The 26,623-nt window shown below is 50.0% G+C and overlaps 1 protein-coding gene across 1 annotated transcript in view; it reads left to right on the top strand.

The window, feature by feature from the left end:
* SHB (SH2 domain containing adaptor protein B) overlaps nucleotides 1-26,297 on the top strand; it is a 140,941-nt gene extending 114,644 nt beyond the window's left edge. Inside the window, exon 6 of the mRNA XM_034774138.1 lies at nucleotides 22,360-26,297. Within this exon, the coding sequence (XP_034630029.1) occupies nucleotides 22,360-22,543 (184 nt within the window). The 3' untranslated portion in view covers nucleotides 22,544-26,297. The remainder of the gene's footprint in view (nucleotides 1-22,359) is intronic.
* The last annotated feature ends 326 nt before the right edge of the window (nucleotides 26,298-26,623 follow it).

Genomic DNA, 26,623 nt, shown 5'->3' with positions numbered 1-26,623 from the left:
CTGGAACTAGATTCCCTATTCTGTGGGAGGTCAGTGTTGGGAGGATGTGCTCACACTAGTCCACGTTGCTGAGGAGATGCGCTGCCACATTCTGGACTAGGTGGAGTTTCCTCTGAAAGCTTCGTGCCCAGGCCTACAGCATTGCTGTAGTTCAGCCAAGAAAAACAGGCCAGGCCCTTGTGTGCCAGGATGGGACAATCTCTTCTAGCCAAGCAGAGATGATAGAAAGTGTGGCTCATGCTGCTATGTGAAAGTTCAGGGTCAGTGATGAATCCGTGAGCAGCTCTCCTGAGCCAGGGACCCAAGTTGACCAATAGTGGGTGTGACAGGAGACTGCACCATGGCTGCAAACTCTTCCGAGTGCTCCCCTCTGCCCGTCTGCATCACTTCTGTCTTACTCGCGTGCAGTGAGAGCTAGTGGTTAGGTGGTGGTCAGGAATAAGAGTAGGTTGGTGGAAAATAACTTGAGAAAGCCGCTGTGCCCAACCAGGGAGAGTGTTTGCAGGGTTCTGCAAGATTGTGGAGGGATGGACGCTTTTGTTAAGAGGACAATGGCAATCTTGTATTTCAAACTACACGACTGGGAATCAGGCGATCAATGTTTATTCCTGGTTCTGCGGCAAACTTCTATGTGACCTTGGGCAACTCACTTAACTACTACTTGCTTCAGTTTCCCCATCTGTAAAATGGGACATTGATACATCGCTATCTCCTGGAGCTACTGTGCTAGTGTGAAGCTAGAGGCTAACTAGCAAGTCAGCATGGTATCCTTCCCTAAATGCCCCCAGAGCTGCTCACAACTTGGGAAAAGCACTTGACTAACATCAGGTTACTGTTATTTACCCAGTCTCCATATGGGGATTTCTAAATCTTCCTGCCTTGAGCCTGTAGAAATGCAATATCCTGTTGTAGTGATTGGGGGTCATCTGGATCCCAGGCTCTGGTCAGTCTTTGCAGAAGTGGCCATTGGCTTCGGTGCTTTGTTGTTTGTTGCATAACCTGGGCACCCTAGTCCTGAAGCTCCCACTTACTTCAGGAGGATCTGGGGGAGGGGACGGGGGTGGAGACTCGGCCTTTCTGAAAGGCGGAAAGTGGTGCACCCAGAACGAAAGGCCCCCTTGGAACAGCGCCTGCGAATAAATATTACAGCTGGTATCATTTGCCATTGCTCTGTGCCACTGTATCCAGGCATAGGAGGGTCACCAAATTTAGCGTGATCAAAGGAACTCAACATGTGCACCATCCCTCTTTCTGCCAGCAGGGGGGCACGGGAGGGGAGAGGGGTCATGTCCAAGGCTTCTGTGCCCTCTGCTGTTCACGAGCTGTTACACTGGGCTGTTGGTAGTCGGCAGTTTAGAGCAGTCAGCCATGAGTAGGGAAGGAACGGTGCACTCCTTGGCCAGGGGCCTATCTCCTTATTACTTTCTCCAGGGTCCCTTAGTGGGAACGGGCACGTGGTGGTGTCTTTGGAATCCCCCAGAGGATCTGTTGTCTGTGGCTTAGTGGCAGGGTTTTCGAACATCATCTAGCATTCACGGTGGGAGGCAGTGCTTCCACTGGGACTTCTGTCTTTGCAGTCTGACACAGGTGTGCAACGGGCGTGAAACCGAATTCAGTGTTAGGCCAACGCCATTTTACATGGAGTCGTGAAGACAAAAGTGGTGCCTTTGCTGTGCGTCTGGAAAGCCCTCCCGTAGTCTAGCACGTTTGCTTGTTGAAACAGTTCAGTTTGGGTGTTGATACAAGGATGGCTCTGTTAGGACTCACTGCTGTTTTGTTCAGCATGTGGCGAGGGAATGTGTTCACATTAGAGTCTGAAAATAAGCTAGAATTCAGTACATCACCACAAATATTAATGGAAATGTGTAAACGTCTCCCAGGCTGAAAGGATTAACTCTTCTAAACAGGATGAAAAGAGCCGTGCAGATGACCGCTTCCTTTGATGGCGTTACCAAGTGTTTGCTGAGATATGCAGCTCAGAATGCCAGCATAAGACAGGTCCACACAGGCTGATTCCAGATCATTGCCTGACGTTGTGAAATTCAGGGGAAAACTGTTTCGAGCCAGACTGCACGCGTGCCCCCGCTGCCCTGGTGCTGGGAATGTGACTGTATGTATATACTCGGGTGGGGTGCGGTGTTTGCACCGGGGGCAATGTCTCTACCTCTCCGGCAGGTTCTTGCCCTCCCAGCTCCTTTTCCCAAAACATACTGTCTGCCTCCTGGCCACTGGGTGCTCTGCTCCCCGCCCTCTGTTTCCTCCTTTTCCCTGCCAGTGACTGCAGTAGGAGTGCAGACCCTGAGCTTTTCCTCTCTCAGCAGCCCAGTGCTGAGGGGGTCCCACTGGCTGGGGGGTTCCAGCACCTCCGTGTCCTCCTGTTGCAGCCTGCGGGTTGGTTGGGTGTTGGCCCAGGTGTGTTAGCCCTTTCCAGTAAAGCATGCTAAGTGAAGTGCTGATTCATTAATAGGCTCCATCCCAAGTGTGATTCTGAAGTTTTAACACTGTATCGCTGAGGTATCCTACCGCGTCTGTGACCGTATCACCAGCCCCTCTGGCAGGGGGTGTACCTGCTGTGATAAGAACTGGCCACCTTCATTGCGGTGCTCCCCAGTTGGGCTTGGTAGAAGGGATGTTGCCAGAGGCTACCGTGAAGGAGCTTTCTCAGTTAGCATGGTAATGTCTCCGAAGCTGTTGACAGGGCTAAGGAGTTAATGCAAACATCCTGCAAATGAACGCCTCCTGTGATCAAACGAGGTGCTGAAAGTCAGGGACACGTGTCTATGCGTTTAAATGCAACCCAGGATTCACTAATAGCATGGAAACGGATAGGACCTGACTGTCCGAGGCGCTGAGCAATGAAACCTGTGGGGTTTTGGGTGTTCGACACCTAAAACAGGGAGTGATGAGAATTGGAGGTTAAACCAATAAGCGGTAAGGAACAAAATCCATTTCCACAGAGCTAGGAAAGCCAAGCTCAGGTAGGTGGGTGCCAGAAAGAAACTCATTGTATCCTTGTTCCTCGGTCACTCTGCAGTGTCACCCCACTTTGGTACAGTGAGCCGCGAACCCCGTCTTTCTACACCCCAGGGGAGGGGGCGCACTCTAGGGCCTTTCCTAACCCGGATGCCTTGGGGTGGGGGGGGGGGGGGACTGCGTGGCTGAACTTGGAGCTGTCAGGCTGGGGGAGGGGAGGTCTTTTTCCTGTCCTATAAGAGTTCTGAGGAATATTAGCAATACTTCGGCTCCCCTAGCGAAGCTGCCTCTCAGGCTTGGCCCAGAGAATGGGCGTTTCATCAGTTCTTCTCTTAGTGCTGTGATTTGTCACTCAGATCTGCTTCCGTGACGGACAGCTGGGCTTGAGGCGAATCACTCTTGGCTGACTTGTCCAGGGGTGTCGGCACAGAACCTCTAGGTGCTGGCCTGAGCATAAACAGTGGGGCTTCTGATCACTGTCCCCAGTGAAGACTGGGCAGGAGCTATGGGGAGAGCTGCTCTGCCTGAGAGCCACTGCAGCAGGCCCCGTTGAACACCTCTGGGTTTGTTTCTGTGATGCAAATAGCCTGTGTTTGTCAGCTGGCGGGGAGAGGCCAGGGCAGCTCTCCAGTGCCAACGCACTGAGTGAGTCCCAGTTGCATGAATATGGGGCAGCAAAGTTGGTAGGCGATCGCAGACAGGTGATAGACTCCAGCGCTGTGTCCAGCCACGATGTTCCCTCCCGTGCTCCAGCTGGGCAGCGTGCAACAACAGAAACTCTTTCGATAACTTACGGGGCACACAGACACACTGGGAGCTGTGTCCCGCTGCACAAGGTATTGATTCTTCTTACAGACCTAGCACGTAACACGAAAACAGCCACACTGGGTCAGACTAATGGTCCATCCGGCCCAGTATCCTGTCGGCCGACAGTGGCCAATGCCAGGTGCTTCAGAGGGAATGAACAGAACAGGGCAATTACTGAGTGATCCATCCCCTGTTGTCCCATCCCAGCTTCAGACAGTCAGAGCACCTCTTGGGGAATGTATTGTAAATGTTGGCTCTCCAGTGCAGATTGCTGTCCCGCAGCTAGTGTCGAGTCCCATTTCCAGTACATGGAGAATGCAACGTTATGCTTTACAGAGTAGACCCCGACAACGTTAAGAAGTTGCTGTGTTCTGTGATCTTCGTTAGAAAGGGAGCTTGGAGTCCGCCCAGCTCATCCTCACTGCAGGGTCAGGGTGCGGTTGGCCTCTGAGAGGATGTGAAATCAGCTTCCCTCACACTGGGGCCAGCTGCGCCTGCCATCTATGATCACTAGCACCCCCTTGGGAGGGGCTGGTGGAGGGGAGATTTCATGCTCCCCCTCCACACCGGCCACCAGACTGGGCCTGTGCTGCGCTCTGCCGGTGGGGGGGTTAGCAGGTGACACACTCCCTTTGTCTGCCCGAGGGTTCCTGCAGGCGAAACGCCTCCGGGAACTGCGGCACCACAGCACTAGCCACCGACCTGGCTTGGTGGCCGTGGGCACGCCGAGCCCTGGAGCCGTTAGCCCAGAGGGCCGTGTTGCATTGACAAGGGTGTGTAACACCAACGTGGGGTCATTGGCAGTAACAGCTGGTGCTGCGTTTGAGAGCGGGAGCCTAGCCGCTCTCTAGGCCATTTCCCTGCCTGGCCCAGTGCGAGCCAGCTCGGAGAAGAGCGGGTGAAGGGGGAATGCACAGACCTACGCACACTGCTCTAGAACCCAGCAGGCCGGGAGAAGCAGAGGGATATTTATTCCTCCCCAGGATTGCTATACAGAGTTACAAAACCACACTTCCCCAAAAGCACTGGCAGAGACACCAGTCCAGCCCATCAGTCTGGTGGGCCATTTATCAGAGCCCCCTGGTGAAGGGAACTAAGGTGGTAATGGATACTGAACCATGCATGTTCAGCCATGGCTAGAGATTGTAATAGATAAAAGTAAAATCAAAAACCCTGCAGATCCGGAGTCTTTTGCCAACTTCCATTTAAAGCAGGAGGAGACGGCTGTGATTTAGTGCTGCTGCTATTCCACCGTAGCCTTGAGTGGCGAATGGCTGTCCAGGCTCTCGAGGCAAGGAAACCTCCCTGACTCGTAAATCACCCTCGATGAGTAGGCGTATGTTTCCTCGCCGTGTTCCTGCAATGGAATAAGAGAATGCACAAGTGAATATTTTCCAAGGTGAGAGCTGAGATGGAAAGATCCGCTCAGTCTTTGTAACATAACATCCCACAAATATTTCTGGCCTTACATCTCATCTTCAGAGACCTTTGTTCTAAGGGAGCAGCTTCAGCTGCTGTATATAGCTTATCCTTTCTTGTTCCTCCGCTATTTTTAGACAGTCTGTAACTAATAGTACTGAAACTATAAAGATGGGAAGCACCAAGGGCCACTGACGTGCATAAACAGCAAGGTGCAGCCTCACGAAGTGATGATTTCTGCTAATAGTCCATGCACAGGTGATTGAATCTGTCCATAAGAAGGGATAGTGTGTGGTCATACACAGCCTGATAGGTCAGTCTGAAATTAAAGCGAACAACAGGCTGGATTGTCGCCCTGAGAGCCCAGCCCTGGTTCTGGGAGCCGCAGCAGAATTTCCAGGCACACCGAGCTGTTAGTTCTGCCCCCTCTTTAAATGGTGCCGTGCGTGCTTGGGAAGGCACGAAGCAGTAAGCCAGCTCCCCAAAGAGATTATTTACAACCCCACGCATGGCGGGCTCTGAAAGGCGCCTAGCATCCCCCCGCGCTCTCCCCAAGGCCCAGCCGTGGTTTGGCTCCAAGCTAACTACAACGTCTCTTCCAGAGCCGACATTTGTGGTTATTCTGATGGTGAATTATTCTCTCGATGCTAAGGCTGAGTTATTAGCAGCGTTCTGCCATCTCTTTCCAGGTTTGTATGCCCTAAGAGCAGCGACTGCAAGCCTTGGATGCAACTTCAGAGCATCCTTGTGATTCTGAAAGTAACCCAGGGCTGAAGCCCCTTAGGCCGGGCGGCAGTTGCAGCCCAGACAGGCTCTCTCTGGCAGTGTGTTAGAATAAGCTCTCAAGGGGGCAGTTATTGAATTTCTTCTTGGTTATCTAATTGCATGTCACACTTCGCTGTTATTTCTTCTAAGTGTAACAGATTTGAGAAGCGATTACTTCACCAGATAGAAATATCAATAATAACCGCAGCTGTATGGAGACACCTTTAATGAAACGGCTTTTAAATTACTGCAATTCCTTTTCATTTGTTAATTAATATGCTCTGTACAGCACTAAGCTGTTTATCGGCAGCATTTTCCTCCTACCGTGATCCCTCTGAACATAGCGGAATCTGTCAGACGCCTGATGCGGGTTATCTTACACTCAACCCGGTGCGTCAGAAAACCTGCTTGAAACCTCTGGGCATTGCCATAATATACATATTTAATAACTTGTGTAATTATAGCCAGTTTGTTCTGTAATTAATATTTACACTTTTCAGGCCGTTAATGGACACACTTCTCACGAGGAGGGTGCGTCTTTTATTTAGTAATGGAAGGAGGAATTTTTTTTTTTTTTTTTTTTTTTTTTTAGAAGTGTCAATTTTCCAAGCTCAGTAGTGGGTTTCACACCTCTGCCCATGGCTTTTCTTGCTCTGTCATCTGACGTGGTAGCGATCGTAATACTCAGTGCTTTTCTGCAGCCCTCCCAGAGCCCTGGACAAAGGAGATGGCGTTCTACGCATGTGTCCTGCTGGAGGTCGCACAGTGGGTCAGGAATAGAACCGAAGGAGTTCTGACTCGCAGCCTCGTGTCCTGGCCACGAGGCTACACTCTGGCCACTACAGAGTGACCGCCCCTGAGCCAGAAAGGCTCATTAAGGGCCACCCACGACCCCCTGCAACCGCAGAAGGCTTGTTGGCCTCTAGTTGCCTGTTCTGGCTGATCAGGGGCTGAGAAGTCTGTCAAAGCCTGTGGGAGGGGGGTTTAGGGGCAGTGAGGAACACCTGAGACCCATACAAATGGCCCCAAATGTTTGCAGGACCTGAGTGCGGCGTGGGGACGGACCGAGTGAGTGTTTGAAGAGCAGGAGATTGTTGCCTGCAGACTTGGCAGGCCTCCTGCCCAGAACTCCCAGGAGCAGCTCGCTAGATGTTCCCTTCAGCTTTTCAGGGGCAGTTGTCAGCTAATGGCTGATTTGAAGGGTCCCAGCAGTACATCGTTGTAGTTATCGATGTGACTGCATTGTGGGACAAAACCTATAGAGGAGATATGGGGAGAGCCGTGGCATCCAAAGGCAGATAATCTCTCTAAAAATGGATTTTCCCCCATCCGAACCCTCCCCCACCAGTTTCATAGGTATTGCACAGTTTAAAAAATTCAGCTCCTCACAAATGCACTCTAGTGAACGAACTCTATCTATAAATGTTGATTTGTGTTGATGTATGTGGGTGTTGAATTAAAAAAACAAAAAGAGGCAATCAGCTCTGAGATTAAGTAAATTTTTGGAACTGTATTACTAGCAGTCATGCTGCAAAACCCTGTAATTAATGTAGGCACATTCTGGGCCAGAGAATAAAACCGAATCTTTGTTGTGTATCAGTGCATAAATCAATTGCATTAGAGGGCACAGAGATGGAGATTTAATTTAGAGAAAATTTTTCACCCTGTGGAAATAGGCTGCCAAGAAATTGATAGAGTACCAGCCAGGAGTGGATTTGCTATCCAAAGTCCAAATTACAAAGAGATGAAACTGACCTTTCTAAATTGCGTTTCCAAGTCTTCGTAAGTGTTGCTGAAGCTGAAGGTGCTTTGCATATTAATACATTTAGGAGTGCTACCTTTTCCATTTTTGTTCATTAAAATGGAGGTTCTTCTGTCTGTTTAAATTGGGATTGAAGTGTAATGAGTTGCTTTTGTCCCCAGTTGTTACATCACTCTGTTTGTGACTAGTATTTATATTGCTTTGGCACAAATGTCTCCTATATAGTTAAAGATGATCACTTCTCCCTTCTGTAGGTCATCCTGCGATTGGAACTCTCAAAGGGGCAAGGGGAATTCTGAAGGTGAAGTAACAGTAATTGCGCAACCATATGCGTTTAAAAACAGCGTTCCTTTTCATCTGAATGTTGCGTAGATTCCTGAGCATTTCCTATGCAATGAAACGTGCACCACTGTCTGTGAGGCTTGGAGGGGTTTTATATTGTGCGTTTGTGCCATTCTGAGACCTTCCCCTAGTGTGTTTGCATTTATTTTCTCTGTTTGGTGCACTGAGTTCCGATTCCAGGAAAAAGGAAGAATGACACCCAGATTGTATATCAAGATTAGGTGTCAAGGATTGAAAAGTCTATTCTTTAATGTCACATGGCTGCTTTTTTTAAAGGGCTAATGTCGGGTTGGGTTTTTTTTAATTAAACATTGACACGGGGTTCTGAAGCTAGTTGTGTGTGGCTAGTTGTGTGTGGCATCTCTTGGTGATTTTGTTTATTTCACAACATCTCGTTTTTATTTATTGAATTTTAAAATTGCATTAGGTGCACTGTACCAGGAGACTGGCTCTACGCCTACAAGTTGCAATAATGTTACCATATTTGGCAAGAAGAATCTGCAAACTACTCCCCCTGTAGTTGCCAAGTTAACATTAAATACGATGACAACCACTCTTGTCATCCTAACTTCACTCAAATGTCATTGATTGAGTAATGACACCATAAACTGCACTCCCCCCCCCCCCCTCCTCCCGGAGAGTATGTCTCCTGTGCCACAGGAAAGCCGTCCATGTCCAATCAGTGTGGAGTGGGGGAGGATATTTAGCCTGTGTTAGGGGGAATTTTGGACTTTTTATTGTCCTCCCCCTTGGGGGAGCAGTCCGTAGCCAGCTTCGAGCCAGCTCCTTTACTATGCTGCCAGCAGCTCCCAGCGCGGGTGGCTGGGACTGGAATGACCTGCAGGTCCCTGAGTGGCGCTTGGCGCTTTGAGAGCATAGGCAGCGGGTGTGCATTAGACCTCCCTAGACACCAGCTCCCCAACATCTGTCCTTGTCCCCGGGGATCCAGCAGAGAACCCGCCCTTCTGGGTTTTCCGCAGCAGAGGGAAATAAAGCAGAATCCTGTCTCTGTCCTGGTGACTTCTGTCATGGCTTCCTTCTCTCCATATCTACAGCAGGAAGGGAAGCTCGACGGGGCAGCCAAGAACACTCACTCAAACACAGATAGGACTAGGGCCCTTGCCAGGAATCACAGGGCAGTGCCGTAAAACATCTTCTCCAGGTGTCAAGGCAGTTACACGTAATCAGGTCAGCACCTTTGATCTCCAGCATTATTTGCACTTTCAGTTCACTGTAGGCTGACGCTAGAGCAAAGGTCTCCGCTCTCACGCAAGCACTTTGCTATTTATTGCATGTCCCATTTGAATCAAGAACTGGTCTGGTCAGTTACAAATGCACAAGGCTAGATGTGCCTGTCCTGCTGGCACACAGGTGCGGGGGGAGTGGCAAAGACAAGGAATCCCTTTGCAGCTCTCACCAGAGTGTTTTGGGGCAGGGGAAGAATTCAAAGGAACAGGATCCACCCCCCAGGACAGACATCTCAGGTGATCTGCCAGAGCCATCAGTGCTTCTCAAGCAGCCCCAGGGCACACTCGTCCAGCTCTGGCCCCACGGATGCCGCTGGAGCCAGCAGTGAAAGGGAGCGCCACTCCCAGACTGGTAACACCTCAAGCGCTGGGCACTCAGCAGCAGGCTCCTGGTGGCCTTTCATTTATTAACACAGGTTCATGAAATATACCCAGATAATAGGGGGTGAAGTTGCTTAGGTTTGACTCCTTGATGCATCTGGCTCATCTGGGCTCTGTCTCCTGAATCCAGTACCAGAACAGCATCTCGATGAATGGTCTATATTTACATTTGAGCCAAGTTGTAATGTCAGGCCCGAAGTAGGAGAGCAATACCGCACGTCTAATTCGAGAATAACCCTTTAAAACTCCGTTGAATGCCGTTAAGTTTTGGTAACATGGTGGTAACATCTACTTATGATTTCCAAGAGAGGACCCGGCCCGCCATGGGTATGAACTTCAAAGTAATCGTTCAGGCGGTTTAGTCCACGAGACAGATGAGAAGTGACTATTCGGAGGGTGTAGGAGATCTCTTAACAACCAACCTACAAGTTCTATTTTGGTTAGAGCCACGGTTATCTGTCCATATGTACAGACTCTAATGCAAAGTCGTCCAGCCTGTGGAACTTAGTGTGTGTCTGAGCAGCAGTCAGGTTTACATGACGGGGAGAAATTACCATCTAGTAGGGTGCTAATTCATGAACTCAGACTTACATGTCAAGATGCTCAGTAAGTCTATAAAAAAGAAAATCTCTCGTGCAAGTGCCTAAGTATATGCTTGCTTGATAGATGGCGCCACGTCCCTGGGGTGAATGGGAGGTATTTTCAGAATTAGTACCGTGCCAAAACACATGTTCACCTAGTGTTCTACAGCTTTCCAGCCTGACGCCCGGAAGAGTGGCAGCCCGACCATGCCTTAACCTCATCCGCACGCTTGCTTCTCCAATCTTCAGCTTAATCTAAAAGTCCATATTCAGATCCATAACTTTTGTATCTGTATTCCTTGCTTGCTCGGTGGTCTGTTTCTGATGGTCTTGGGAGTGGGATTCCCTTGGTAACCCCCACCCCTAAATCCATATTCACCCTGGAGTCGGTATAAGCTTTGATAACCTGTCAGAAGCCAGGCTGTTCAGGGTTTAGGCTGATATGCCTTTCAAGCAGTTGCAGTTGGGGCCTCCCCCGCCCCTCACCTCGGTCAAGCATGGAGAAGTCAGCCTTTGCCCCAAGCTTTCTGGCTTGTGTTTCAATGTCAAGCTCATGGCAATGCGGTTATTTTAGCTGGAGATTACTTTACAAGTCATCTAAACGTTGCAAAAATGTGTCAAAACAGGGCCACGCTGCTCCAACTGGTGTACACGGGGAGTAATTCCACTTGATGTCATTAGTCACATCAGCGTAAGCCTGGGTGAGGACAGAAGATACTTCTGGCATCTTCTACCAGCGTGTAGAAAAATATTTACCGAGGGCCTGATTTTGCACACTCAGAAGCACGAATGTAACTCCCTAGGCGTGAGTAGCTGAGGGTACGTCTATACTTACCTCCGGGTTCGGCGGTAAGCAATCGATCCCGGAAGTGCTCGCCGTTGACACCGGTACTCCTGCTCCGCGAGAGGAGTACGTGAAGTCAATGGGGGAGCCTGCCTGCCGCGTGTGGACCCGCGTTAAGTACCTTGTAGTTCGAACTAAGATACTTCGACTTCATCTACGTTATTCACGTAGCTGAAGTTGCGTATCTTAGTTCGAACTGAGGGGTTAGTGTGGACCAGCCCTGAGACTGTCAATGTGAGTTGAGTTACACACATGCTTAAGTGTTTTCAGAACTGGGCTGTAGAATAGAAGAGCCCAGATTTTGGAAATCCAGAAATCTTATACATATCTGTGAAAACAGCGAACCAGTGCTGTGTTTTTGAAATCTTAAATAATCTAATTAAAACATTTCCTAAGCCCTTGCAATGTAACTCGGATAGCAAAAGAAAATCTTAGTTCCCTTTCCCTGTACAATTTGGGAAGAGCTAGGACATTTTTCAGGGTTCTTCAAATAAACATTTTATCCAAAGTGGTTTTTTAATGTATTTCTACTCCTCTTATAATCTAAACAGAAGTGACAGGGCCCCTGCTGTTTGCAGATTGGCTTTCCTCAGAAGTACCCTGTCATTTGAAGTTATCCAACAGGCTAACAATCTCGCCCCTCTTTCAAAGCAGCTGACGGAAATCCTTCATAGAGAACTGAGGCTGACACTGCTGTAGCTTTCCCACCTGTTTGATAATGTTGCTGAGGGACATGTTATCAGCCAGTGCTAGAAGAGAGACGGTGTTAATTGCTCTGTGGAGATAGCCGCTGTCAGGTACAGAATGATCTATTGCTGTGTCGTCTCTTCTTGGAGAAGAACACAGCTGAGCCAAAACCAAAAAAACCCCACCCCACGCACCAGAAGGTCGATTTTCTACACGTTTCTAAGTTGAGGATTCGGCACACCAGTCGCTAGAACCATCCGGGAACTGAAATTTCTGTTTCACAGGAAATTTTGCAATTTTGAAATTGGAACAAAATGTTGTATTTTGAAATTTCCCCATGAAACAAAGGTTTTTTTTAAATAGGTTTTGTTTCAGTCATCTATATAATATGCGGACAGTTGTTTCAAAATGGAAATAGTCCTGAAATGCTGAAGTGGAATGTTTTGACATTATTGAAACACTTCATTTTCATTTTTTAAATGAGACGTCATCAAAATCAGCACATCCCATGGAAAGTTCCCATTTTGATTAAATGGGATCTTCTGATTTAAAAATAAATGGACAGAATTTTTGACCCGCTCTTTTGACCAGTCACCATAATTTGAATAAGAATTTTTTAAATTATTTTTTCCTTTTAAAAAAAAAAAAAAAAAAAAAGAGAGAAAGAGAGAACACACATGTCAGACGTGCTGCCACTTCGAGCAATGCCAAAGCAAGGTAAGATGAAGTGTAGTTTGAGGGGCTGCCTATAAAGAATCCTCTCTCCCCCCCCCCCCCCCAACCAGAACCACACACACAGGCACCCTCTCCCCGCAATTAGTTACTCAGTCTAAGAAAAATGCCTAGGAAACTTTTAATTCAAAGGTTCAGTTTCATGACAGTAGTTTTGCTGCAACATATTTCCCTCAGTGCAGCGTAACTGTGTCACACAAGCTATTACATCAATGTAAACAGTTTGGGTCTAAAAGTGTTTAAAAGGCATTTATTGCAATGATTAGTGTCTAAAAATACTCACGCTCTGCATTCGAAGCCCAGGGAGATGAATGAAGTAAGAAAAGGCAAAAGAGGTAAATGCTGTTTGCAGCGAAGCTTTTGGTTTGCTTCAGTAAAACAGGACTTTGGCAAAGAATAATTGTGCTGATAGACAGGAAGTCAGCAAAATGTGATAATATTTTTAGAAGTTGCTTATTGTATGTAGGCCAAGATTTTCACAAAGGCCCAGCACCCAGCAACTTCTGTGGTCATCAGTCGGCATTGCTGGGTGTTCAACACTTAGGCAGATGGTCTGATTTTTCAAAAGTGTGGTTTTAAGAGACCCTGGCCCTGTTTTTGAATTTCTTAGGTTTAGCGGACGTCAACTTGGCAACTAGCAACATTGGGAATGAAAAATCCAGAAATATTAAAAATGCTAAAGACATACTAAAACTTAGGGATAAAGTCTACTCTTGATTTTGCAAGTCAAACTAACCTTGATATATTTTTTGGGTGAGATTGCAAGTTTGGTTGATAAAGGTAATAGTATTGATGTAATATACCAGGCAGGGCCGAGCCGCAGCTTGTGAGGGGTCAGCTGCAGCTCACAGAGCTCGGAACTTCACCCCACGGGCTTGGGGGAGGGAGAGAAGAGGTGAATTGGCACTCGTGGCTCACAGCTTCACCCCCACATGGCTTCAGCAGCACATGCTGATTATAATAGGAAGTTGCGTCACTGTCGTGCTGCGATCTCCTTGCATGCTGCACACTACCGGCTGTGTTTCCTGTTCATAAGTCACATTTTGAATAGTTTTAGACGCAAGTGTTAACCCTATGTTAATTTTGTGGGTGACAATGACATCTTCAAACTGTAACGTGAGTTCCTAGTGTGTTGCTGTGGCCAAAAGAGGTCATGTGATCCTGGGATGGAATCTTGGGTAGGCGCAGAGAGGTTTTGACCTCTGTGTTGGGCATTGGTATGACTGGAACTGCAATATTGTGTCCAGGTCTGGTGCCCACAATTCAAGAGGGATGTTGATAAATTGGAGAGGGTTCAGAGAAGAGCCATGAGAATGACTGAAGGGTTAGAAAACCTGCCTTCTAGTGATACACCCAAGATGCTCAACCTATTTAGCTTGACGAAGAGAAGGGTGAAGGGGGACTTGATCTCAGTCTATAAGTGTCTGCGTGGGGGAAAATATTTAATAATGGGCTCTTCAATCTGGCAGAGAAAGGTCTACCACGATCCAATGGCTGGAAGTTGAAGCTTGACAAATTCAGAATGGAAAGACGGCATAATTTTTTAGGAATGAGGGTAATTAACCATTGGAACAATTTACCAAGGGTTGTGGCAGATTCTCCATCCCCGACAGTTTTTAAATCAAGGTGGGATATTTTTCTACAAGCTCTGCTCCAGGAATTATTGCGGGGCAGGTCTCTGGCCTGTGCTATGCAGGAGGTCAGACTAGATGGTCACAATGGTCCATTCCTGTTTGGTCCAATGGCACCCGAGTAACCGAAAGCAGGACGTGGGGCCCAGGTCATTGCAGCCACATTACAGAGCCTATATGTATTCTACAAGTGTTCCATGAGCACAAGACCAGCACGAGGAGCCATATGTAATGGTACCATTGCGGTGGGCATAGGGCAGAGAGGCCATGCGCGTGCACACTGTGAACCGTAGCATACAGCTCCACAGAACCTGCTGCTGCGTGGATCCACTGGTTGAAAGCTGTGCTGTAGTGAGCTGTAGCTGCAGCGTGGGGTTGCGTGGGCTGCACCCCACGCTCTGCTCTGGGCATGCTAGACCCCCCTAACTTGTCAGCATGCCCCGTTCCCAGACTCCGCCTCCCCGAGTGCCCCAGAATGGAACACTCCTAATTGCATACCGAGGGGGGGCAGATGGGGGGAATGGGCATGAAAACGTTCCCATTTAGTCACTGGTCAATGGATGACAGCACTGTGTGCAATTGACTACATGCATTCTGCCCACCAAGACTTGTCAGCTCGACCCAGATCTCTAAGGCATTTATCTGCCTAATTGCCACTGACTTCGCTGGGAGTTAGGTGCCTAAAAACCTATGAGGATCTGGGTCTTAGTTACTTGCCTCTCTTTGATTTTTGGGCACAGCAACATGGGGAAGAGAAACTTGAAAAGTGTCTGTAAAAACACATGGCCTGGTGGGCGGGGGGCGGGGGACGTTCAGGAGCAGACTCTGGATTTGTAGCTACTTAGCAGAGGCCTCGGTAACAAATGTGTCAAGAGGCCCTGAACATCGTGGGGCAGGGAGGGGGAACCAACTCCCATCGTGCGTGCTTGAGGGTGCTGCATTTAAACGGCCATAGCTTTCAAAGTGCTCCACTGATTGTTTTCTCACCCTCGTGCAGGATGGTGAAAAACGTCTTCCAATATTTCTAGTTGCCGCCAGCATGAGCACAGTTCCTGTGACTGGAGCACAGGCAAAGGGGGAAGGGGCTGAGGGAGGAGTCAGGCTGTCATGCTGACGTTAAAGGGAAAAGATGCTTAAACCAACCTATCTCCAGCTTTCCAAAACCTTTTGCCTTGCGGCTGCATTTGAGCCTGGGACAACGTCCAGACCCAAAAAATCGGAGAGAATTATGAACGACTGACAAAAGTGGGCCGGAACGGAATGTTGAACCCAGCCGTAACGACGCGGTCACTATGTTGGCTACAAATAGTCAGTGAAATGGAACTAAGAAAGTGCTGCACACTCTTAATTTTAAATATTTCCCAGCGGTTGCTCCATGGCACAATGAGTTAATGTAGTCGCCTTCCAGCTACAGAGACCTGGATTTAAGTTACAGCTTGGGTTCTCAGGTGGAATGAGTGTCTGAGTTCCTAGTGAATCTGTCTCCATATTGCATACCACCGCACAGCTTTGTGCACGGGGCAGGATCTTCACAGGAGACTATGGAGAGACATGGCAGGGGGGTTGCACACCAGGGTTGAGGTTCACTGCCGTAGCTGTGTGATGAAGTGTATCCCCCGCCACTCTGCTCTGATACTCTTCGTAAACTAGCGGTAAAACAAACGCTAGCACATTTAAAGTCAGGACAGCCTCTGTTCAGCTAATTGAAGGCCGTTCTTTTCAGGCACTTCGCTGCGTCCTTACGCTAAGCACAGCGTTGCTGAAGAGAAGCAGAAGAAATGTAAATTCAGGGTAATAAATGGATTCAGCAGATGGAAGTGTCAGACTTGCTTCAAAGTGAAGACAGGTGGGAAATGGGTTAGGAGAGTTGCTGATTTCCATCACTTTTCCCAAGATTGAAGTCTATAGTTTTGAAAATCTATTGTTTTGAAGTCTATTGTCTATTGTGAAGGTAGCCAGATATTCTGGTGATGGGGGGTGTTGGAACAATCACAGTGATACCATTGAGAGCGAAGGTAACCCGGAGGCAATTCCTCACCTGGTAGCCTGTTAGTAATGGAAGTCTTTTGGTCCTGTCTCTCTGCCTAGTAACGTGGGGTGCTCTGTGGACAATGCTGTTAGTGATTTCAGGACCGGTGGTAATTAGCTAGGCTTGGTGGAGTCAAGCATTCACAAAATGTGCGTTAGTCTCAGGCAGCCGTCTGTGGGCAGTTCGGTTGAGCCAGTGGTAAGCGTGGGCTGCGTTTCCCTCCCACTCTAGAACGGATTCGTGTGCGCTACCTGTTGCAAGGAGGAGGGGCCATCCAGTGATGGTGTGATGAGGGCAATGATTGAGCCTTCTGGGCCCAGTCCTGCCGTCACTAATTGCAGGCTCAGGTTCCTCAGAATTACGGTGCAAACTGAGGAAAGGCGTGTGTTCAGCAGAGGCCTGGGAACCATGATTTGATGCAGAAATCTGTTTTATTCCACTTGGCTTGGAAAATGATGGTGCTGATTCTCCCTGGTCTCCCACTCAGAGGCGCAGAGGCTAACAGTGCCTGGATACCGCGGACAGCCGCCCCGCCTGCAATCACACACATACTATATGCAAGTGTTTTTAAGTCATTTTATCCTGAAGAGAAATGATTTAACATAACAGTTACTCTGCATTCTTCATGAAATATGCATTAAGCAATTACAACTGAAAGGAAGAGGTATAGGGCAGGCATACTTTCTGCAGGCAATGTGCACCGGCAGCTGCAAAGATGTGTAATGTATTATTAAATACCTTGATTATTAGGAGGGGACCGTTCCTATTATTAGGGTCTGTCTAGGCAATAGTATTTAATAATCCTCTAGATCAGAAATTGCTTTTTGTTATGCTAATGAACAGGGTTAGCCTAGGTATGAATAGTGTTCTGTATTATTTGAAAGCTTTGGTGCATTAATTAGGCAAGTCACCCGCTGGGAGGGCTGTGTATTTATGGCTTGCTCCTTCAGCTTGTTGGATCAAAGAAGCAGAAAATGACCTAAGCGCTCTGCTCTTTTGGAGAAACAGGGCTGCTGGTCCTGGCTTCTTTAGCGTTGCTGTAAACCGATGGTGGCATTACAGTGCTCTTAACAGAAGCTTTATTTCCGTGGGTTTGTAATCAAGGGGAAAAAACAGCTGCAGAAATCTGACCTTGCCCTCAACTGAGGGTCTCTGGTATGTAGGGTGGTACTGGAGAATGCCACAATTATACCGCAATTGGTCTCCTTCCGAACAAAAGATTGGCAGCAGGTGCCAGCCAGAAGTAAATCTCTCCAAAGCGTCCGCTGCTTTCTGACCAGCCTTCTGACGCCATGGCCAGTGGGCACAGCTCACCTCTACTGCCGTCTGCCTGGTAGCCCTCTCCCAGCCTTCTGTCCCGTTCCCCAACCAGCCAGACCCAGCTGGTCCAGGCCTGGTCTGACCGGCTGGGCTGTAGTTGGCAGGAAATGTAACAATCATGAAAAATCAGCAGAGGGGTCGTGACGTCCAGCTGTAGCAGGATTCTCCAAGCCGTAGGGTCATGTTCTCTGGTTCCTGGCGTGAGTGGCCCTCGCCCCTCCAGCTGGGCTGGGGGATGTTGGCAGGAGCAGATCGGGGTGAGGGTTACATTCCTGTATGCACCACGGCCAGAAGCAATAAGCCCAAAGCAGATGCGGTCCTTCATTGACCGTTGTCTTTGGGGTCAGGCTGGGCCTTAAGCACAGGTGCAGCGAGGGGCTGCACGGGGGCCTGCTTCTTTGGAGTGGCTGCACACTCAGCAGTTTATGTGCACTCCTGCCTCCTTTCGCACAGTGACACCGGAGCAGGAGGAAAAGCGGTTCATTGCCGGACTCTCCACCTGCCAGGCTGTCAGCCGGGGGGCAGCCTGTGCCCTGGACCCCACTGTGCTGCGCTGAGACCCTGCTCAGGAGGGGAAGGGGAAGCAGCAAGGGATGTTGTCAATCTGAGTCCTGCATTCCCTGACCCTTGTGGCTATTGCATGGCCACTTGGCCAACACCCTGTCCTGTGTGCTAGGCCCAGCCCTTCCTGTTCTCTGCCCTCCTCCAGAGCCACCCTGCCACGTACACGCACAGGCTGGGGCCTGTCTCCTCCTCCCTCGCCCCACACAACTCAAACCCACAGCTGCTGCCTCTCCCTGATGCCCAGAGTTCACACGCATCCGGGGTCTCCCCATCTCCCATCAACTCCGTGGGGACATAGGACAAGATCTCCTGGGTCATCGGGTCCAATCCCTGCCCCTCCTATAATCCCCACAACAAACGTATCCAGCTCTACCTCAAAGCTAGGCAGGTTGTCTGCCCCTCACACTTCCGGAGCCTTGCCGCTCTGGTGGTTAGACACCTTCTCATTTCCAGCTTGGATTTACTGCTGGCCGGTTCATGCCCCCTCTGCCATGGCAGGCCCCCTCTCTGCTCCACTTTAAGTGCCACTCTTAGGGGTGCTCTGACCACATCAGCTCCTCTTCAAAGCCCTCCATTAGCTCACTACCTCACCCAGTCTTTGTTCTGGCTTTTAAGGCTTTCCCAGCTCTGCTCCTGCCACAGTATCCAATGGCATAACCCCCATCTCCAGTCCGCTGGGGACACCAGCCCCAGCCGCTCGACCTGCAGAGGTCCCAGCGCAGCGTCGCCCACCCTGAATGGATCTGCAGGGCCATTGCCTTCCTGTCGCTGGGTGCGGCGCCGCTGAGGGGAGTGTGCAGGTTCCATTTTAATGGAGGCCAGTGCTGCTAATTAGCAATCTGGCAGCCAGCTCCATTGAGCTCCTTGGTTCATTACGCTCCCCTTGGGACTTTCTGGCTCGGACAGGCTCGTGCTGCTGGAGCAGGACACGCGCTGGAGAACAGGCTGTGGTGGGCGGAGCAGACTCCGTCACACTGAATGCGTGGCTGGGTGCTTGGAGCCGAGCAGTGAGATCTGAGCTAGCTGGCTTGTCCAGTGCAGTCTCCGCGTCTCACATCTCTGGGGCTCTCTGAAAGGACCTGGTTTTGTTTCACCAGTCGCAGCGTTGGGTCGGTTAGAATGACAGTGGTCATTCGAGAGGAAATGCCAAGAAAATGGGAAGAGAGGACAGCACTTCCTCCCTCTCCCGTGGGGTGGGTGTGGCGAGATCTCCACCTCTTTATCTGCCTTATCCCCTGTGCATTGCTGTGTGGCATAGCACTTGCCCATGGAGTGAGCGCTGGGTGCGCTGGGCAGGGCGTGGAGGGGAAAGGAGTGTGGCTGTCAGACTGTTCCTTTGCTCTGAGCGAATGTTCAGGACGCTCGTTCAGTGCGTCCCCATCGACTCATGCAGCCGCTAAGGGACTGGCTAAACCCTTTGCTCCGAGCAGTCCGGCCACGTCGCTGTGAGCCGGGTGCCCGCTGCAGACACCAGCACGCTGGGAAAGAGAACAGCTATTGGCTATCTTAGGAGTACCCTGCTAACCTCAAACACGTCCCCCAGAAGTGTCCCAGCCTGGGGTTTTGAAAATGCGGTAATGTGCTGTCCTAGTGCAGAAGCGAATTGTCTTGTGAATGGGGGTGGCTGGTTGCTTTGAGAACACTAACTGTTCTGGGGTGACTTCATAGTATTTAGCATTCTGCTGGGAACATGAAGAATGTTTTCTCCTCTTTCTTCCTTACTATTGTTAAAAGTAGCACGTCTCCACTCCGATTGCCTGAGCAATAGACCTGAAGACATTTAACAGCCTGCTCTCCAGTTCGGGCCAGATTCTTTAAATTCATATGCACCTATTTCTCTGATCCTGCTAATTTAATGGCAGACTCGTAAGCCGTTTACTAGCAAAGGAAATAGACAATAAGCTGAAGGGAAGGGGACAATCGATCTCCTCATAAGAACGTATTTAGAGATGTCACCCTTGGCTTGCAGGAAATCATTTAGAGAGCTTTCAAAAGAGAATCATTCCTGTAAAAAACTTAAAATCAAGATTTTAAGCTTGCAGAGCTGTAATTACAGGGCCTGTGGTGATTTCTGCTCAGCAGAGAAGGGTCATTTCATCAGAGAATTGCCTCAGCAAATCTGGAAAAGCCGAGCGTTTGGCTCTTCCCTAGGAGATGTTGTTTCTAGCGCATGGAACGAGGGAGCTTTTCCAAACACCATTTTCACAGAAGGGTGACTTGGGCTAAAAATGAAATGTTGATCCCATTCATAAAGTAATGCTGCATCCTAGTGGAAACGGCGGCGGAAAGACGGTCCGAAGGAAGCAGTGCTAGCCATGCTACAACTTGTTTCGTTTTGCACCACGTCCAGCAGCCAGTGCCTGTTGGTTTTGTGTCGTCCCCGCAGGGATCCAAGCTACGCTGAGTGGGCGTGTGCAGTGCTGTGTTCCCGGTACTGGAGCCCACGGGTGGGGTTGGCAGCTGCTGCCCTGTGTGCCGGGTGCTGAGGCCTGTGTCTCTGCCCTGCCCGGGCAGCAAAGCAGAACAGGGGTGACTTCTCCAGGTTTTCTGTCCCCAGCGCTGCAGTTCTGCTCCACACCCATGGCCAGGCGGGTGGATTGGAGGCTGCTCTTGATGCTTAGTAGCTCGCACAGTTGCCGTGTAACTGACTTGCCGCTGGCATGGACAGCCTACGCGTCATTGCATTTGCCAGTCGTTTGATGCCCGTGGAAATGAGGGGCGCTGCTCGCTACATACCGCCACTGTCTCCGGTGCAGTTAGACAACTCCTGCCCGTCTGGGACAATGGGCCAGGCAGACTAGTGCCAGGGCAGCTCTGAGATGTGCCCCCCTCGCTATTGGCCAGAGGGGGCATTGCATTTCGATTCCTCTCCCCACTGTGCCCATCCCCTCAGGAAGGGGGAATTAAGGCTAATCGATACAGCTGGGCACCCGAGCAGGGAGCCAGGGCCAGAAAACGCTTTGTACGGCACCTTCAAATCCCTGTAGTCCTTGGGCTCGCTCAGGGCCGGGTGCCAAGTTGGCTTTGGGCAGGAGCGCGGGGGCATGCGAGAAGCCGCCTTCCCTTGCACTGCTGCCATGTGGGCATCTCACCGGAACTCTCTCCTGCTCGCCGGCCCCTCCCAGGAGCCAGCAGTGAAGAGCGGGCCGGAAGAGGCAGGGCCATGCTGGCACCGCCCCAGCCTGGCTGGCACATAAGTGGGGGGGCTGTTCCCATCCCCCGACCATGCCCAAGGAGCTGCACTGGCAGAATTCTGGCTCCTTGTTCTACCCCCATTGCCGCATTCACTGCCAGAGACACAGTCACCTGGTGGGGCAGGGCGGCCCCACGCCCCCCACTGCGCAGGGCTGTAGCCAGAAAGCCCCGATCCAGCCCGTAACTTGCCTCTGTCCTTGTCAAGGCCCAGGGAAAGGCGGGGCCCTGCTGTGCTGGGAGGGTTCGGCCGGGCTCGGGAGAGGAGGGGCTTGCTCCGTCTGCGGAAGTCCCTGTGCCGGTGCTCTGAGGGTTGGACTCCGCGAGGCTTGGGGCCCTTGGCAGCAGGAATCCAGCCGCCTGCTGATTCGAAGGATATTGCTGGACCCAGCTCGGAAGGGGTTTTGCACAGGTGCCTGTTACCTCCTGGTGGGGGTGGGGGCTGCCTGGGGTTAGGAGCCGGAAAGCTGCAGCCCGACTCCTGTGCAGCACCTGAGGCCACCCCGGGGAGAGTTCAGCCTCTTGCAGGGGTTGACAGAGCAGGGCCTCGCGTTCATTTAAAAGGCTGAAATGTGTCACATCTCCGGGCCCTTGGCTTTTCCCAGCCTGAGTCCCTAGCTAGCCGCAGCAGGGAGCTGGCGATGCTTAGCTGTCCTGGAAGGGGCCACCAGCTGTTCAGGCTGCCCCGCCCCTAGTGCAGCTTTGGACCAGACCAGCGCCCTGGGGAAGGAAACCCCAGAAGTTTCTGGGAACGAAGGCTCAAAGCCATTGAAAGGGCCTGTTATCTCTGGGGCCTGCCGGGCACTGCTCCATGCGGGCTAGCGTCAGCACAGAGCCAGGGCTCCCGGTTGGCATGGACCGGCGGCCTGTGCTGATGCAGGGAAGACCTCGCACGCTGCTCTGAGCTGTTGGCACAAGACAAAAGACTGGTCTGAACGTTCTGTGCTGGTGGACCGTCTCGCGGTTCTTACGCAGCAGTGGCATGTTGCCCCCAAAGAGGAGCTGCCTTTTGATGCTGAACGCTTAACTGTGTCCGGGGGGGTTGTGCAGGTACTAACACTCTCTCCTTTGCTTCCTTCACAGGAGCAGTCAAGGTTTTATGCACATGAAACTGACAAAAACCAAAGAGAAATACATCCTGGGTCAGAACAGCCCCCCTTTTGACAGCGTTCCAGAAGTCATCCACTACTATACCACCAAAAAACTGCCCATCAAGGGCGCAGAACACTTGTCCCTGCTTTACCCTGTAGCTGTCCGGACCCTATAACACTCCAATCTCACTCCTTCCTGTGGATGGGAGGGGACGGGCAAGCAAGGAAGCAGGAATTCATGCTGCATCGATGACCAGAACTCAGAAACTCGAGGTTGAAATGGAGATGTCCTGCCTTTCATTTCTGATGTGTGCTGGCTGTCTGAAAACTGTTAGACAGTCCTGTGTGTATGGTACTCTTGCACTACTGTGTTTCTGTTTCCATGTGATGAGAACAGAGAACCTTCCTGGGGGATGTTTCTGTGAATGAAAAAATGTTTCCAATCCAAAGAACTGCCGTCAAGGGTAAATAAAGCCAACATCTTCCTTCAGTCAGGAAACTAAGGATATTTGTTCTTTCACTCTCCTGACTTAATACCTGTGTATGATCAAATAATCTTCCACTGGTGACATGCTGTCCTTAACAGACACTGAAATGGATGCAGATTCTTTCAGGGCTCAAGGAGAAATCGGCACAGGACCGGCTTAACGTGCGAGTCCTCGCAGCTCTGCCCACTCACCCCGTGTTAGTGTGTCTCTTCACGCACAGTTTGTCAGGATGATCTAAACACAAGAGTCTTTTGTCTCGCACAGTGTGACTAGGAGATCTTAATGAGTAATTTTACAATAGCAACATGTGTTTGATTATTTATGAATAGGGTCTGTAATTAAAATAGTGGTTTAATATATATATTTTTATCATTTTTTGGTACATTAATAAATCTCGGAGGGTTACTGCGTTCATTTTGCAAGTGTCATTCCTAGATCAAGGCAGGCAGTTGATTCTCATTGTCTGCTGTGTCAGTGCAGCGGGTGCTGATGTGTCAGCAGTGGCAGTACGTCATCTGACTGTGACGACAGGCTGGGTTTCAGACCTCAAAAGGCAGGCAGAGGCCACGCTTCTTGTGCTCATTTTATCTGGGCAGATAATAGTCCCACTGGGGCAACTGACTGACGGCATCCAAGATGCTTTCCACCTCTGGCATGGAAGAGCATGTGATGGATGGGTTTTCCAGCTCTCCAAGAGAGACGTACAGTGTGTAGGAAAACATGGCTCTGTGGCACTGCGTGTTATGGGGAATTCTTGAAACTTGCATACGAAGAGCCTGGTGCCCCTGCATATGGAACTACTACGGTCACTGGCATTTCCTCCCCCAACAGAATATCCAGAGTCCTGGAGTTTAGGGCCAGAAGCGACCACCAGATCATCCTGTCTGAGTTCCTGCACATCACAGGCCAGCCACACACTAAACCCAGAGATGGAAATGAGTCCAGGGTCTTGCAGCCTCCCGGAAACGAGACTATCACGTGCTGCAGGCACAGAGCAGGAGGCACCAAGGGGCACCAGTTCCTGAGGCCCGTATAATGGCAGGGAAATGATTAAGTGAGAGAGACCCAAACAAGCCTGGCAAGTGACCCCCCACCCACACGCTGCAGAGGAAGGTGAACTCCCCTCCCCCCCCAAGCTCACGGACAATCTGACCTGGGGGAAATTCCTGCCCGAGCCCCCACATGGCAATCAGTTAGACCCTGAGCACGTGGGCAAGAACCAGCCAGCTGAGCTCCTGAGAGAGAGACTGCTTGATGCCACCTCCAAGCCTGGTCCGCCCCACCCAATGTCCCATCTCCAGCCATGGCCATCCCTGATGCTTCAGAGGAAGGAGATCCCTTCCTGACCGCTGCAGATGGCCAGCTGAAGCCCTGAAGCATGAGCTTTAGGGACATAAGATAGAAGGGAGCCCAAGGGCTGTGGGGCCCTGACCTCTGCCATCACAAGCAACTCTGTCATACCCCATCTGTGTGTGGCTGTATCGAAGCTGTACTACCTCCACAGGACAAATGCAGCGGCCTCCCCAACTCAAGAGACGGCTGGCACGCTCTTCGTATGCCTGCTGAATAGGATAACGGACAAACTGTGTTTGCACGTGAATGCTAGAACTGGTGACATCCAGTAGCCAGGTAGTCCTGATCCCGGTCTGTCATCACCTTGCAGTCTAGAGCACTGTGTATTTATACGTCAGGGACTGGAGCAGAGATTTGGTTACTTGCAGTTTACAGACTTTACAGACTGCAATACGGCTGTGAAAATGTCTATTTAATTCACCTTTCTCTCCAACTCTCTCCCCCTCATACATGCTTTGAAATAAGTGCTGATTGAGAAGTGTAATGGAATAATCATTACTCTAATGCCTGTAAAATACTGCTTCATTGTACTGTATAATGTGAAAAGAACCTCCAGGATGTTCCATAATGATGTTTCCAGATTGATAGTAAGCATTTTGCTGCCTGGGTTGTTTGTTTGTTTGTTTGTTTTTTAACCCTATCGGTTCCAGATGTGAATTGGGTATAGAGAATTCCAGCATTAGTTAGAACAAGTTTGCGAGCTGGTTGTTAATACCAAGGAGAGCTCTGTGTAATACCGTGGTCAGCTCATGAACGCTCTGGCTGAATCCGCATTGCAGGAGCGTGGCCATGGTTTCCTTACCCTTGAAGTGGGGATTGTGTGATGGTCTTTACAAATGGCTGAACTTACCCTACAGGTTCCTTGTTTATCCGCTCCTCCGTGACTCCCCCAGGACACAGGCAGGCAATGATCTCCCAGATGTTACTTCTCAGATATGGGGACGTGGGAGCCACTTTCGGTTTAACATTGGGGCAGGTGGGAGTGGAGAGAGATTGTAACTTGGGCTACGTGGGTCCCAGCGAATTCCGAACTCCCCTCCCTGTCCAGAGCAAGGAGGAATCCTGGGGAGGGTGTGTCCGAGTCCCCTGCCACCAGGGTGGGGCTGCTTACATACCACGCCTGGCTTGGGGCTGCCCCAAGGCATAACCTTAGCCTAGCCTAGCCTTCCCTGGCGATCCAAACTTCCAAGCTGCCCTTTTCCCTGTTTCGCATGTTCAAGTGCGTTTTGTTTTTATTCTGTAACTTGTCTCTCCGTGGTTTTGCAGTGGAATAATCATTTTAGATCCCCACGTCTTCACCACGATGAAGTGCAAAGAACAGGAGTCAGTCAAGGGAGAGCCTAGTCAGGCTTTTATGAGCTGGGGAGGTGGAGGAATTGTCAAGTAGGGTTTTGTACAAGGGCCAGATCCAAATGCCATTGACGTGGGTGGGAGTGATTTCCATGAACTGTGGATCAGGCCCGACACGATTAATGCAGTCAGATCAAACCCCTACAGCCATGTGTATAGCACGTAGCACAACTCTGAGAAACAAACTGAGGCCTGGGCTACCTTAGAAAATTAGGTCAGTTTAACGACGTCAGTCAGGGGTGTGAATAATCCACCCCCCTAGAGCGGCATGGCTAGGCTGACCAAGTCCCCATGGGGGCAGTGCTAGGTTGACCTAGCTGCCAGCTCTGAGAGGTGGGTCACCTACACTGCTGGGAGAGCCCTTCCTGTTGGCATAGGTATTGCTGCACTGAAATGCTCCTGGAGCATCTAGGTGTAGACAAGCCCTGAGTTTGGGAAAGGAAATCATCCAACCAATGTTTTCTAACGGGGGGGAAAAAAAAAAAAAGACTTGGGAAAAAATAAATTGCTCAGTAACGCAGCATAAATAAAACCAGGAGTTTGTTTGCACTGTAATGTTGTCTTTGTTTATTTAAGTGATTGTATGATATTTTTCCAGTTTAAAAAAAAAAAAAAAAAAAACCAACCCTTTGTAACGTACAGTGAAAATGTGGTCTGTTGCAGTTTGTGATATTGCTTATGGCTGAGAGAACAAGTAGCAATCATGCCTGTAAAGCCCATTAAAAGTTTATTTTAAAAAATTAGAAACCTCTCCCTTTTCTTCCTCTAATTGTGGAGATTTCCTCTTTGTCAGCATGTATTGAGCTTTTCATGAACAGCTAACAATTGACGCTATTATTCTCTTGGAAAGCAACTGCATTCAGATTTCGTAGGTTTTGTAAGGCTGGCGTGTCAGCAGCGTGCAGTGAAAATAATTATTATGCCATATTCTATTCCACATTCTGCCAGGCATCTCAGCCCTATTCAATATTCTGCCTTGCCAGTTACCTTCAGAAATTCCCCCCTCTGCAGAGGGTACAGCACAAGGTCTAGGGTAGTGGTGCCCAAACTTTTCATGGTGTGCTC

This window comes from Trachemys scripta, chromosome 6 (assembly GCF_013100865.1).
Source record: "Trachemys scripta elegans isolate TJP31775 chromosome 6, CAS_Tse_1.0, whole genome shotgun sequence".
NCBI classification, from domain to species: domain Eukaryota; kingdom Metazoa; phylum Chordata; order Testudines; family Emydidae; genus Trachemys; species Trachemys scripta.
This window is presented reverse-complemented; position numbering and strand designations above follow the sequence as displayed.